At 57.5% G+C, this 14903-nt stretch overlaps 1 protein-coding gene across 5 annotated transcripts in view; it reads right to left on the bottom strand.

The window, feature by feature from the left end:
- Nucleotides 1-14903, bottom strand: part of Nlrc5 (NLR family CARD domain containing 5) — an 80654-nt gene that overhangs the window by 22754 nt on the left and 42997 nt on the right. For 3 of the 5 annotated variants that reach the window (XR_013430910.1, XM_078032358.1, XM_078032357.1), the window contains exons 14-25: nucleotides 13932-13979; nucleotides 13481-13564; nucleotides 12463-12552; nucleotides 10447-10515; nucleotides 9609-9677; nucleotides 8870-8953; nucleotides 8435-8518; nucleotides 6930-7019; nucleotides 6111-6155; nucleotides 5175-5264; nucleotides 4133-4216; nucleotides 153-236 (exon numbers count right to left, since the gene is read on the bottom strand). Coding sequence is in view for 4 of the 5 variants with exons in the window: in XM_078032358.1 (XP_077888484.1) it covers nucleotides 153-236; nucleotides 4133-4216; nucleotides 5175-5264; nucleotides 6111-6155; nucleotides 6930-7019; nucleotides 8435-8518; nucleotides 8870-8953; nucleotides 9609-9677; nucleotides 10447-10515; nucleotides 12463-12552; nucleotides 13481-13564; nucleotides 13932-13979 (921 nt within the window). In the remaining variant the exon portion in view is untranslated. The remainder of the gene's footprint in view (nucleotides 1-152; nucleotides 237-4132; nucleotides 4217-5174; nucleotides 5265-6110; nucleotides 6156-6929; nucleotides 7020-8434; nucleotides 8519-8869; nucleotides 8954-9608; nucleotides 9678-10446; nucleotides 10516-12462; nucleotides 12553-13480; nucleotides 13565-13931; nucleotides 13980-14903) is intronic. The other 2 variants (XM_078032359.1, XM_013366420.4) reach the window with 1 other exon arrangement.

Genomic DNA, 14903 nt, shown 5'->3' with positions numbered 1-14903 from the left:
AGAGTTGGGGGACGTTGGAAGCAGATTTGAGGGCCCAGCTGCGCCTGATGACATCATGATCCCCCAGGGAAGGAGGGAGGAGGAAGGGGAGGCGGCTTTGTAGCAGAAGGGCCTTGGGACAAGGCCCCAGGAGCAGAAATGTGGGATCTTACTGCAGCAGGCGCAGCTGGGGGAGCCGCGGCAAGCACTGCAGCAAGGTGTCCAGGCTCTGGTCGCTCAGGGTCTCGCAGGATAATCTGCAAAAGAGCATCTGAGTGAGGAGGGGAACCTTCCAGGAGAGCAGGGAGCAGGGCCTCCCAGCAGGACCTTCTGGAGACGGGGCTTAACCAGGGCGGCTTGAGACTCCTCCCCACAACACGGGGGCCTTGAGTTAGTGCTGGGCCTGGAAGGTTGGAGAAATCTGGAGAAAACTGGGAGGAGCCAGACCCAATCCCTCTGCACGCTGCACCGCTGCACCGAGGGCTTTCCCCTCTTCCCAGACGGAGGAGCAGGGCTGCGATCTGCGGGCCCCTGACAGCTCCCGCTGCACCCCCGGTAGTGAGCGAGCCGCTTCAGAGTGCAGGCAGGGCAGCAAGAGGAGGCACGAAGGTGGGCGCGTCAGCCCACCTTCCTGCTCATCAGTCCGGACGCTCCAACCACCCGCTGCACTCAGGAGACCTCCAGGCACCCACCCGGGGTCTCTGCTCTCTCTGAGCCCCCTGGGATTCACACCTACGTCCTCTACTAGGGGGAAGGAGCTGCTTGCTGTCCTGCTTTCTCCCCTGTTGTCCCTGTGGTCTCAGGGTAGGCAGTGGGCAAGGCCTGAAGCATCCGGGTCATCCTTGTGTCCCCCAGAGCCTGGTCCTAAGCCTGGTAGACAGTTGGTGCTTGAGAGTTAAGGCCCCAAGTGTGCTCTGGGCTGTGCGGCAGCGTCGCTGCTCTAGAGAGCCTGGAAGCAGCCTGGATGCTGGACTCTGGGGGGACCTGGAGTAGTACATAGCACGGCCTCCCGGCAGAGGGTTGGTATCCAAAGACGAGGATACACAAACACTCTGAAGAGCTTGCAGGAGACGATCGGGGGCAACTGGGTATCGATGGGATGTATGATGATTTTTAAGGAATCACTGTTAGTATTTTAGTTCTGATAATTGTTATGTTAAAAACAAAGCTCTGCACACTGGAATACACACAGATGAGTGTGTAAGGTAATGGGAATTGATTCAAGACATAAGCTGGGCGCATTGGGACAGCTGGGCCGAGTCACGGTGCTGTGGCGCTGGCCTGTAACCCCAGAGGCTCGGGAGGCTGAGTCAGGAGGATTGTGAGTTTAAAGCCAGCCTCAGCACCTTAACAAGGCCCTAAGTAACTCAGTGAGACCCTGTCTCTAAACAAAAACCAATAAACAATACAAAGGGCTGGGGATGTGGCTCAGTGGTTAAGCGCCCCTGGATTCACTCCCCAGTGCCAAAAGAAAAAAAAAGACCCCGAGTGAGCGTGTGAGCGTGCTGAGGTAGGTGGAGGCCACCTGAGTGTTCTTTACATTTCTATAGATGCTTCAGAGTCTCCATAATAAAATGCTGTTGAAATTACAATGTGGTTTTGCAGCGGGGACTCTAACCCAACCTTGGCCAGGTGACCAAGTTCCACATCAGCAGGGGTACGTCGAGGGCACTGGCCCTGAGAGGGTGTGTTCAGAGGGCATTTTGCCTCTGTGACGTTCTTCCCCCAAGCCCAGGTTAGCTAAGAGAAAAACAGAGAAGCTCCAACCAAACGTCGTTTCCCACAGCAGCTGACCAGTCCTCCTCAGAACCACCAAGAGCAGGACAGACACAGACAGAATAGGAAACTGCCGGAGGCCAGAGAAGGCCGAGGAGCTTGGTGTCTAAATGCAACATGGGGTCCCGAGTGGAATCCTGGGTCACAGCAAGAATGAGCATTGGTTAAAAAAAAAAAAAAAAAAGCTGGGAATTCTTTGTCTGTATGTGGTGCTGAGGATCAAACCTGGGCCGCACGCATGCCAGGCGAGCGGGCTACCACTTGAGCCACATCCCCAGCCCAAAAAGCTGGGAATTCTGAATAAAGCTGAAGTCGAGTTAATGGTCATGTGCCCAGGTTGGTTTCTTCACTGTGTTGGGTGGACTATGGCCGTGTGAGATGTTAACAGCAAGGGAAACGGGTGCGGGGATTCTCGTGGCAACATTTTTGTAAATCAAATCTGAAATTGGCACCAGGTGCGGTGGTGCACGTCCATAATCCCAACAGTTTGGAAGGCTGAGGCAGGAGGATGGCGAGTTCAAAGCCAGCTTCAGCAACTTTGCAAGGCACTCAGCAACTCAGTAGGAGAAGGGGGTGTGTAGGAGAAGGGGGTGTGTAGGAGAAGGGGGCGTGTAGGAGAAGGGGGCTTGGAGAAGGGGGCGTCTCTAAGTAAAATACAAACTAGGGCTGGGGATGTGGCTCAGTGGTGAGTGTCCCTGAGGTCAATCCCTGGTACCAACCCTCCCCCACCAAAAAAATCTGAAACTGTCCTAAAATAGCTTGTTAAAAAATGAGCTGGTGGCTGGGGATGTGGCTGGGTGGTGGAGCACTTGCCTAGCATGCACTAGGTCCGGGGCTCCATCTGCAGTGCAGGAAAAATAAAAAATCAATCAAACAAATAGAATCAAATCTGATCCACAGACCTTGATCTTCAGGGAAAACCATGACAAACAACTGGGCGTTGCGGAAGGATCTTTCCTGCATGGTAAGATCCCTGACTGACAAATGAAGTAACCCCCTGCCTCAGTATCTGTATGTGTCTGAACACGGAGAAAGGTCTGGAAAGGACACGGGCCAGGAAGTCAACGTGGATTATCTTGTTGGAAAGGCTGGGAGGGCATTTGAGATGAAACCAAAAGCAAGATGCAGCAGAAAGTCCCGGCCCCGGACTGTAAATGTAGGTGAACAACCCTAATCCAAAAATCCGAAATCAAGAATGCTCCAAAACCGGAAACTCTTTGAGTGCCAGCTGACATGAGGCCACGGGTGGAAGATTCCACATCTGACCTCAGGTGAGGGGTTGCAGTCAGAAGCAGAGGCCCACTAGAAATGACTGAAATTACCTTCAGGGTACGTGCATAAGGTGTATAGGAAACGGAAATGAACCTCTGTTTAGACTTGGGTCTCATCCCCAAGACATCTCACTATGTATATGAATAAGTATCCCTAAATCTGAAGCAAAGTCCCAAATCTCGGACACTGTTGGTCCCAAGCATTTCAGTTACTTAAGTAGGTAAAAACTGAATATGCAAATGGACGTGGAGGAGAAGGGGGCGTGGAGGAGAAGGGGGCGAGGAGAACCAGGGGGCGAGGAGAACCAGGGGGCGAGGAGAACCAGGGGGCGAGGAGAACCAGGGGGCGAGGAGAACCAGGGGGCGAGGAGAACCAGGGGGCGTGGAGAACCAGGGGGCGTGGAGAACCAGGGGGCGTGGAAAACAAGGGGGCGTGGAAAACAAGGGGGCGTGGAAAACAAGGGGGCGTGGAAAACAAGGGGGCGTGGAAAACAAGGGGGCGTGGAAAACAAGGGGGCGTGGACAAGGGACAACGTGGATTTGACCAGAGAAGGCGGCTTGTCTTGGCTCTTTAAGGTAATTATTGTAATACAAGGACAACGAAGACCACCAAAGGACAGGCTGACCATGGGCTTTGCAGGTGAGGAAGCTGAGGCCTGGGAGTTAAAGTCATTTGCCTAAAGTCACCAGCTTGTAGGTGGCTCAACCAAGACTCCTGGTTGCAAGTCCAGTCCTCTGTCACAGGTGTTCAGGTGGAGATGGTCCTGGGGGTGTGGAACTCCAAAGAAGGGCTTTTAGAGGTGACAACCTCCAGCCACACAGGCCGGCCTATGTGGGTGCCTGAGTGGGGACAGACAGGGCTCCCCGGTGACCTGGGGTGAGTGTGGGGAGTGGAAGGTCCAGCATGGCAGGTTCCGGTGGGAGGGGTGGTGTCCGAGGCTGGGGGCTACTGAGGACAACCAGTCTCCTACCAACAGGCCAGAGATCCCCCATGGGCGAGGGCTAGCAGGGCCTGGCAGGGAGGGGCGGGAGAGACTCCTGTCTTCTAAACAGGGGCCCCCACCCTGGTTACATGGGGCCCTCTGGGGCTGCGTCTTGTCACTTACTGCACTTCCAGTGGCCCTGGACACTGCTCCAGAGTGGCACAGAGGCTGGTGAGGCTCAGAGGCTCCAGCTGACACTCCTTGAGGCTGAGAAGGGACAGAGGGAGGGGCAGGGGATCAGAGAGGGCCCAGGGCCTGTCCAGCAGGGTCCCTCTCCTCCTCCTCAGTGGCAGGCTTCCTACCCTGCTCAGCATTCTCTCCTCTCCCCAGGATCCCTTACTCCCTGGCGACTCCTGTTCTACCACAAGGACAGCCAAGGCCTCTGAGTGTCCCATTGATCCCGTCCAGGGATCCTTCCGTCCCTCCCACTGCCCTACCTGAGCCTAGGCCACCATCCTCACTCACCTGGACCATCTAACACTCTCTGAGTTCTCCTTTTGCAAATCTGCAAATCTGACCAGGCTTCTCCACTTGCTTAAAACCCTCTGTGGCTCCCTATTACCTTTAGACCAAGCAGGAATGCCTTTCCCACCGCCTCGCCATGCTCTTGTCCTCTGCACTCTAGCCACACAGAAACACTCTCTGAGAGCCAGGGGCTCCTTCATCCTGTGTCTCCTGCCTGGGGCACTACTCACTCTCTCCTCCCGTAACTCTGTTGGGGCCTCAGCTTAGGTATCTCTCTTGGGGAGGACATTGAGTCCCAGCTGGGGTCTCAGTCCCTGGTGGCAGAGAGGGAAACCTCTTAAATTCCAGGCCACGCTCCAGCAAAAGCTCTCCGCCTTTCTCTCCACACCCCACCTCTCTTGTGCATGGTAGTATATTTGGGAGAGAAGTAGCCTCTTTCTGTTAATAGGTGTCCCCGGAGCAGATGGCAACCTAGGCACTGGGGACTGGGCAGGATGGTCCTTTCTGCTTCAGAGAAGTGTGAAATCTGCTCCCTCAGAACTGGGGCCGGGCTGTGAGCTGCCCCAAGGGCTCCAGCAGCGCCCACGCTCATGGCTGTGGACTCTTTCTCTTCCCTCGTTCCCAATCCCCAGTTCTACCCACTCCCTAACTCCCCCCTACTCCATGTGGTTACCCCAAAACAAGAAGCGGGAGACAGTACCAGAAGCTCCTGGGGTTGCTGCGCTGACCGAACCCAGAGAAGTGGGCTTTGGCTGGGAACTCTGGAGAGGAGCCACCCATCCACCCATCCCTGCAAGGAAAGTTGGAATCAGCCATGTTGGAACCGGGCACTCAGAAGTCAGGGCTGGAGGGGCTCCCACCGGCAGCCAGCCCTGCATCCAGGGCCAGCCCCTCCATGCACAGGCAGGGAAACTGAGGCCCGGGGCAGGGAAACCAGGGTGAGAAAAGCAAGCAGCTCAAAGCTGTCCCAGGGCGGCCGCAGAAGGTGCAGGGAGCCAGGACAGAGCCCCTCCCCGCCCCATCATGGGCTTTGCAATCCATGTGATTTCTGCCTCCATGTCCCCGAGAGGTTCCCCAGAAACGAGGCCCTAGATGGCCCACGTGACCTGGCGAAGCTTTGCCCACCCCATATGTCAGCTGAAGCCACTGCCCAGCGGGCCCCTTCCCAGGAGAGCCCGGGACGCCCGTCCCCACTAGGGGGCAGCCGCGGGCACCCGCAAAGCGCGCGGTGCGTCCGGCGTCCGCCGCCGAGAGGTGGAAAGCTGTTTTTCCAAGAGCATCGACGGTTTCTCGGGGTGCGGCGGGGCAGTGAGTCACATGAAGCCGAGTCGGCAAAAGCCCCAGATCAGAAACACAGCTGCCCGGTGCCCTCCCACGCGGCAGCTGTTAGCTGTGGCTGTGGTCGGGTCCCCCCGCAGCGCACCGCCCTCCTCCAGGACCCTGGGGGCAGCGACTGTTCTACGGGGCAGGGGCGGTTTCAGAAGCAGGGTGACTTCCGGTGCCTGACGGGGGGTGGGGTGGGGGTTTGCCCAAGCCGAGTGGCCAGCATGGGCGTGGGGGTGGGGACCCCTGGAGGAAATGGGGATCGGGGCAGGAGGGGAGCCCACCCCGTCTCCCTGGAATGCCCGCTCCTCACCTGCCTCTCTTGCCACCCTGCAGGAGGATCTGCTGGCTCTCCAAGCTGGAAGCAGAGAGGAGGCAGCTATTTGAGAAAGGGCAGAGGACCTCCGACCCAGCCCTGGAGAGGCCAGACCCCCGTACAGAAGGGCTGGGGGGCAGCCTGCTTCCTCAGCGAGTCCAGCAACGGAAATCACATCGGAGGAGCACTTGGCCAATGTCCTCTTACTGGGTTCGATAACACCGTGAAGGTAGGAATTAGAATTCCTGAGTTTCATTTTACACATAAAGAAACTGAGGTGTGGGTGAGCTCAAGGATCTGCCCAAAGCTGCATGGCTGGAAGGTGGCTCAGCCGCGTCCATCTGCCGTGCACCTCCTGTTCTTGGGGACCTGGGGGTAGGAGGCTCAGTGCCTCTGGAACCATGGGGGTTCTGTATGGGCTCTGTATGGGGGGCCACAGCTCTGTGCTGGCTGGTGTCCTCCCCTCTGTGGTCTCATCAGCTCCAGAGGTCTCAGGTCCCTGAGCTCCCAAGGCCACCACAGGGCTCCCAGTGTTCCTATGAGTCTCTGAGAACAACTGGGAGAGGGAGTAAGGGGGGCTGATGGGCTTTGTCCCACGGAGAATTTGGGAAACTTGGGTGTTTCTGGGGCCATGTTGTTCCACCCCTCCCTCTGCCCACCCCTCCCTCCATCCCTCTATCCCTCCTCACTGGACCTGGTACCACCTAGGGCTCTGAGGATGGATGTGTGGTGGCATGACAGACGAGGGACCCAACTGGAAGCTGATGGCCTGTGGGATGAGGGGTCAGGCAGGGTGAGGGGCAGAGGGGCACTCACCTGACATCCAGGTGGGCCGCCCACTGCAGAGCAGACATGCACTGGGACAAACAGCACACGGCACTCAGGGACACACCATTCTCGCTGAGGCTGCAGATCACAGGGTGACAATGATGGAGGCCACCCAGGACTTATTCTTTGGTCAGAGCACAGGACAGGGAGTTGGGGGTGTTGTCCCTGATTTCAGATGACAGAACCCACCAAGCCCCAGGTGCTCGGAGATCACTCCTCCCAACCTCATTGGACAGAAAGGGAGACAGAGGCCAGGCAGAGGCCAGGTGTCGCCCAAAGTGACAAGACATGAGGTGACAGAGCCAAGGTTGGAACTCAGTGGTTCCCTTGGTCTGTGACCCGTCTGAGCAGTGCTTTTTGGCCAGAGTGGGCTCAGTCTCCCCACCTGACGAAGGAGGGTGACACTGGGTGCAAAATGAAAACGTGGGGACCATGCCCTTCCTTTATCCCGTGGTCCCTCTGTCAACCTGTCGAGGGCTTTTCATTTGCCACTTAACTGCCCACCCCTCAGGATGAGGACCCCAGCAGGGTGCGCAGGGCCCTCCCAGGCACTGGTCAGTGGAGCCCCATGTTAGGAGGTCACACAGGGACGTGCTCTGCAGGCTTAAGCTACGTGTCGTCTGCCTGCGAAGCGGAGGCCTTCCTTCCTGCCCAGGTGCAGGCCCCAGCAGGACCAGGAGCAGCCTCCTTTTTGCCAAGCTTGTCCCAAGACACAGTGTCCCAGCAGGAAGGGCACTCAGGCCGCAGTCCTGAGGTTGGACAAACAGTGATCGTGCCTCCAGTTCATGTGTCTGCTGACTGGGAACCAGGGGCTCAGAGAGGCGAGCCAACCCACCCAAGGTCACACAGTTAGTAGGTAGCAAAGTCAGCTGGGGCCCCAGGACCTGTGCCCTCTCACCAGTGCTCCTCTCACTTTGGAGGAGGGGGCTGTAGGAGCCAAGGATGCTCTGATCTGCTGCAGGCAAAATTTGGGGATCCCTGGCCTCCTGCAGGGCTCCTTTCCACAGTGGACAGCCTCCTCTCTGGTCACCCTGCCAGAGTGCCCTTTCTGGCATAAACCCTCCCTTCCTACCCAGACCAAGTCCTAGCCCACAGTCCCTGGCGGCTCCCAGGGGCCAGCACGGGGCCAGCCGCTAGTCACCAATGCTTCCCCCTGCTTCTGCTGGACTGCCCATGACCCCCCAGGCCCTGAACATGCCGCCCTAATGCAGGTGGCTGGGTTCCCAGGGGTCCATGCAGAGCTGAGTTTGAGAAGTGAAACCCCGAGTGAGAAGCTGGCCTTCGGCCCGTCTCCACGGGAAAGAAGTCGTTGCCTAATCGAAGCTGAAGGAGCAGGGGCCCTGCATGAGCACTTTCTCTTTTTCTGCATGGGCAACTGGGTCTGGGGACTCACAGGCATTTTCTGTAACTCCAGGAGGACGGGTGAGTGACACAGGTGTCCCCACCCCATCCTGCCGAGGACAAACCCCAGCTCTGCCTAGCTGGCTACTTACTTCAAGGATTGCAGGGGGCCTAGCCCCGGGAGCAGCTGGGCCAGCAGTGTCACCCCCTCGTCCCCCAGGGAGTTGCCTGAGAAGCTGGAGGGGGAGGGAGACAAACCGTCAGTGGCAGGTGGGCGGGCGCTGGCCTGGGTCCTCGGCCCTGTCGCTGGTTTCTCCTGAAATGGGCACAGCCTGGGCTGCCAGGCTGGGTCCCGCAGATCTACAGGGGGCCACTGGGCCTCTCCCAGGTTCTTTCCTGAGTTCGTGCACTCCTGGGGGGTGCGGGGGTGGGCTTCAGAGGGCGTCAAATGTTGAGAATGTGCATTTGGGGAGAAGGGGACACAGCTTTCATCAGATTCTCTGATGGGCTCCTAACTCCAGGAAAAGAACGCCCGCCCGATCTAAGCAGTCAAAATGCCACGCCAACACCCTCCCGCCCGGACTCACTCCAGGTGACCCAGGTGGCCGCTTCCTCCCAGCGCCCTGCAGAGCTGCTCCAGGTGCTTGGTCTGGAAGCCACAGTGCGTCAGCCTGCAGCGGGGAGACCGCAGCCCTGCACGCCCGCCCACAGGCGGAGGTCACAGTCCCGCCACCCACCACACCCACAGAGCCAGGCTTGCAGGGGAGGAGGGACAGGAACACATCTGGCACCCAGACAGACAGACAGACAGACGAGGGGGGCCACCACACCCCACCCGCACCCTGCATCTCCATAGGACATCACACACAGACAGAGACAGGGACAGAGGAGGACAGACCACAGAAGACTAAGGCTGGTAGAGGAAGAGAGACCTCAAAAGACACAGGAATGAGGGAGACAGACAGACAAGAGGAGATACAGACAGACAGAACGAGAAAAGCCAAGAAGAGCCCCGGAGGGGCCCTGCGGAGGCTGAGGCCCAGGGTCAGGATAGCAGGGGCCCCAAGGAGTCCCCTCCTCCCGTCTTCAGCTGCTGGGCTCCGAGAGCTGGGGGAGCAGGTCCCCCGGGCAGGGGAAGGGGCTGAGGGGGCTGCCTCATTGAGCCCCATCTGGGGTGGGGGACAGCTGGGCCACAGGTCCTGGTCACAGCAGGGCATGGTGTCCTCCGGGGAGCATAGGGGGCTGGAGCCTGAAGTTTGGGATAGACCTCGGGCGGAGGAAGAGGGGAGGCTAGAACCACACGGGGCCTGGAGGTCATGGGCATACCTGATCCTTCGGGAGCTCGGGGGTAGCTCACGGGACAGGGGGGACATGAGGTTGTCAAGAAATGCAGCCCTGGAGGGACACACACCAAGGCCAGGTAAGCAGACACCTCGCCCACTGTCTTCACAGTCCCTCGCCAGCTGCATCTTGTGCACTGTTCAGTCTCTAGGCTGGGCCCGGAGTCAGTGAGACCTTGATTCTAATTTGGCCCGGGGTGTGGCCTGGGACAAGTCACTCAATAGTATGACATGTGTGAATTGACTCAGCACAGAGCTTACTGCATACATAGTAAATGCTCAATGAACCTCCGATGCTCCTACTATTAACCTCAACATCCTCATCAGTGACACCATCGATGGCTGCGCCAGCTCTGACCAGCTCTGACCTCAGACGCTGCACAAGAGACTGCGGTGGACACAGAGGAGGAAGAGCTGGGTCTGTCCGTGTGCGAGTCCGGGGCAGCCCAGGAGGAGGACACGCAGAAACGAGGCCTCGTGCCACAGAGAGCTGGAAGTCCTGACCAGCAGCCTTGGTTTATTTAACTAATATCCTACTGTTAAACATCCGCTGGGTTGAGGCTGCAGGGCCTCAGACTCCGGAGCATCGGCCTCTGGCTCCCCCCACCCCTCCCCCCAGCGTGTGTCCACACCCTCCATCTCAGGGCTGTCTTCAAGCACCAAAAAATGGGGAGGCGTCTATCTGTTGACCTTCTCCCTGGACAGCAGCACCCCCTGCCAAGCCTGCTCACTTCCTGTCCCTTTGTGCATTAGTCAAGGACTTCCCTGCCACCCTGCTGTGGGTGACCCTGACCAGACAGGGGCTGGGGGGACCCTGGGCCTACCTCTCCTGGGTCCCCCTCTGCTCCTCCAGCTCTCGGGTAAACGTGAGGACCGCGGTTCTGTGCAGCAGGCTGTGGAGAGAGGAGGGGTGGGGGAGGGAGAGGTGAGGACTTCTGCTGGGTGCCCCCTTGCATCTCATCTGAGGGGCCCTAGGGAGCCCCCCAGCTCCAGCTGAACCCCTTCCTCTGACTTCCACTGCGGGTTTCCAGGCAAGACTGAGAGAGAAACATGAAATCCCTCCTCCTCTGTGGTTGGGACCTCAGGCTGCAACGCCCCTCCTCCGCAGTTGGTGATCCTCGTGCACTGGGAGCACTCTGGGCTGAGGGCGCTGTCCCTTGTCCCTGCAGGACATCTCAATGATCCTTGTTAACTTTTAGGATTAGGTCCTGCAAATGTTTTGCTTTTTAAATGCAATTACTTTTTTTCTTGCAAAAATGGGAATTACAAATTCTCCTTCTTCCTTCCTCATCTTCCTCTTCCTTCTCCACCTCCTTCTTCAGATTGAACCCAAGGGTGCCCAACCATTGAGCCACCTCCTCAGTCCTTTTCATTTGATTTCGGGGCAGGGTCTTACTAAGTTGCTCAGATTGTCCTGGAACCTGTGATCCTCCGGCCTCCGTCTCCCAGGTTACTGAGATAACAGGCATCGGCACACAGCCAACTGGGCATTGTCCCCAAGGGGTTGTACCACTGAGATACATCCTCAGTGAGAACATTTTAAAGTTCTTTAAAAAATTGGGACAGGGTCTCACGAAGTTGCCCAGGGCCTTGTTAAGTTGCTGAGGCTGGCCTCAAACTTGTGACCCTCTTGCCTCAGTCTCCTGAGTAGTTGGGATTGCAGGTGTGCACCACCACACCCGGCTGGGTTTTTGTTTTACTGTTTGTTTTTAAGGCAGAGATGAAGCTAGGGTGACAGATTAGAATTATGAACAGTCATTGCTCATGGGAACAGATTGCACCATTCTTTCTACCTTTGAGGATGTTTGAAAAGCTTTATCATGAAGATCATGAATTAAAATTTCACGTTTATTTAATGTCCCACAGTCTTCCCTTCATATGAAAACCCCATCTATATTGAAAATTTTTTTTCATGGTTCCATTGAGTGGTTTTCTTTGTAGGTAACTTGGTTTATTTGACTAATATCCGACTGTTAAACATGCAAGTTATTTCCTATCATAATCCATATTGGAGTGAATATCCCTGCAGCTAAATGTGTTTGCATATCTATCCCCAGCCCTTTTGATTTTTTATTTTGAGACAGGTTCTCACTAAATTGCTGAGGCTGGCTTTGAGCTTGCCATCCTCCTGCCTCAGCCTCCTGAGTCTCTGGGATTACAGGTGTGTGCGGGGTTCCTGACCTTCCACTCGGGGACATTGGGATTTCCTCTCTCCTTTGGGGGTGTGTACAGCGGGGCTGCTCTGCTCTGCCAACAGCCTCCAGGGAGTCGCCCTCCAAGCTGGGGACTGCGTTGACTTTGGCTTGCAATTGTCCTCAGCTCGCCAGACTAGACAGTGAGGCTCACAGAAATAAGGCGGGGGCCTTTCTCGGGCGGGTTCCCTAGAAACAGAGCCTGGGCCTGGGAAGCAGGGGTCGGGTGCCACCTGACCCCTGGTGCGTGTGCTGTCAGGAGCTTGCTCTCAGGAGAAGCTGGGAAAGGACCGAGGGAGGCCCTCAGGGGCCTGATCCCAGGGGAGCCCAGTTGCAAGGGGATGGAGACAAGGGCTGCCTCTGCCACCGGCCACCCTGGTTGGGGACTGGTACACAACCTCCCAGGCACCTCTGGTTCCCACCAGCCCTGGGCGGTCCTCCTGAGGGGACACAGGCCTTGAGCACACCATACCTGCCGCAGCAGCTGGGGGCAGCTGTGCCTGCTGGAAGGGGGTCTGGGAGGGGCACCAGCAGCATTTTCTAGGGGTCCCTACATCCTGGGACCCGAAAGACTCCCAAGGACTTAGCATGACAGTCCAGCTTCGGGCTAGAGGGTGCCGGTCACGGAGGCCGAAGGGGGGCTCCCACCTGATGTGCAGCGTTTCCAGGGCTTGGCACGTGCGCAGGGCGCTCAGCACACAGGACACCCCGTCCACGGAGAGCCCACTGTCGCTGAGGCTGTGGGGAGGTGGAGGCAGCCATGAGAGGGCCCACGATCCTCAACCCCCGACGGCTCCAGCTCCCTGCTCATGACTCGGGAGAGGTGGCTGTCACGCTCAGATGTCCTGGGTCCTAGCCAGGGGACCTCAAAGGATTCCGGCCATGCAGGTGAGCCAAGAGCTGCAAGGCGCCCCTGCTTCAGAGAGCAGAGTCCTCCAGCCGGAGCTGAGGAACCCGCTGGTGCTTTCAAGTGCCTGAAGCCCAGCGTCCTGGCCGGTAAAGGAGCCACCTCTTGAGCTCCGTTGTGCCAGGCTCTCTAGGACCACGTGTGTGGGCACACACGTGACCTCAGGGAATCCTGTTTTACAGATGGAGAAACTGAGGCCCAGAGACATTGCTTTACTTTCCCAGGATCACAAAGCTACGAGGTGACGGAGCCAAAGCCAAGGTCTTGGGTAAAAGCCAACCACTTCTACCCAGCCACAGCCCTGCCTCACCCCAACACGGCCATCCAAGCACTGCCCTGCCCCACCCTGCAGCCCAGCCTGGGACCCTCCCATCTCAACACCCAGCACCCCACCCCTTCACTCCCAGATGACCCCCCCAACGAAGGCACCACCTCCTACTTAATCCGACACCCTGGCACCCGTCCACCCAAAGCCTCAGTTCTGTCCCAGGGCAACCCCTTTCCCCCTGCTCCGGTGCTACTGAAAGGACAAACAGGTCCACAAGCCACCGACGATGGCCGTGAGCGCACTCTCCAAGCGCAAGGGGTTAAATGGCTGGAGTGGAGATGGTGGCTCAGCTGAGGCAAGGCTGGGAGAAAGTGGGGTGGCGGGTGCGTTGGCAGCATTACTACTGACTGTGGCACAGGGACCAGGGGTGGCGGGGACCTTCTGGGGCTCTCCAGGGCGCTCCTGTCACCCAGGGGAGGGTGGCAACTCACTCCAGCTTCCTGGCGATGTGCAGGCGGGAAGCAGCCTCAGCCAGGAGTCGGCAGCCTTCGTCTTCCAGCTGGTTCCCTGAGAGGCTGAAACAGAGGGGCCGCCCTGCACTGTGGGGGAGCCCCACAGCCCCCCCGCACCCTCACAGACCCCCACTGACTGCAGACAAAGCATCTTGGCCATAATGAATTTTTTTTCGTCTGGGGGTTACTGGGGATTGAACTCAGGGGCACTCCACCACGGAGCCCCACCCACAGCCCTATTTTGTATTTTATTTAGACACAGGGGCTCACTGGGTTGCTCAGCGCCTCACCTTTGCTGAGGCTGGCCTTCAATTTGCAATCCTCCTACCTCAGCCTCCTGAGCCTCTGGGATTCTAGGCCTGTGCCACCACACCCGGCTCTTAATTGATTTTTAACACTAGCCAGAGGGGACAGGCTGCACCCCGCACACCTGAGAATGGCCTGGAGGCTTCTGCAACCCTTGACATATTTCTTCTTCCTAGGAAGCAGGCACCATTATTATCTTAATCTCTTCTTTACTCATGAGTAAACCCAGGCGCTGTGTGGTTAAAGCATTTGCCCCAGGGTGGACCTAGATTTGAACCCAGGCAGCCAGACTGCAAGGCCTTATCAGCAGCCATTCCTTTGTGTAATCTACATAATTGCTCCTTGTGATAAATTTCATGATTACAGGGACCTCTGACCTAAAGATTAGGGAAGTCTTTCCTGAGGATTGAGCTGCTTGCTGGAAAAACCAGAAGGAATTCAATAGGTAAGGGGCAGAGGAGAGACGGGGGGAGGAGTTTTCTGGCAGTTGAAATGGCACATTCAAAGGCCCTGTGGCACCTAAAAGGAGCCAGTGTGACGGGATGGATGGAGATTGAGTGGGAGTGGCAGGATAAGATGAAGCTTGGGGGCTGGGACAGGGTTGTGGACCACATGGGATTTTAGGATTTTGTGTTATCTCTAGCAGTGGGAGGCAATGAAGGGGGGTAGGCAGTAATGAAATGCAGGCACCCTGCCAGGAAGAGGTGGCCAAGGTAGAAGCAGGCTGGGGTCACCAGATGAGAGGGGAAGGTGGTTTGTGATAAGAAGCTGGATAAAGAGGCTAGAGAAAGGGGGACAGCCGTGAGAACTGTTGCAGTTGGCCCAGGGTGGACCAGCTGGGGGGCCAGGGGGCTGGAGGTGTCTTCTCTGGGTAACCAGGTGGGTGGGGGATTGCTGCAGCTGAGCCTGGAGCAGGGGCAGGCTCCATGGCGACAGGGTGGGTAGAAGTACTTGGTACCTTCTAATCCTGCCCTGGTTCTCCCAGTGGGTCAGGAGCAAGAATTGGTCACCAAAGAAGCCCTCGCCCTGTCCCTCTGTCCTCAAATCACACCACGGAATCCCAGCAATCCACCCTGGTGCCCCCTGGAAGATTTCC

Source organism: Ictidomys tridecemlineatus, chromosome 15 (genome assembly GCF_052094955.1).
Source record: "Ictidomys tridecemlineatus isolate mIctTri1 chromosome 15, mIctTri1.hap1, whole genome shotgun sequence".
Lineage (NCBI taxonomy): Eukaryota > Metazoa > Chordata > Mammalia > Rodentia > Sciuridae > Ictidomys > Ictidomys tridecemlineatus.
This window is presented reverse-complemented; position numbering and strand designations above follow the sequence as displayed.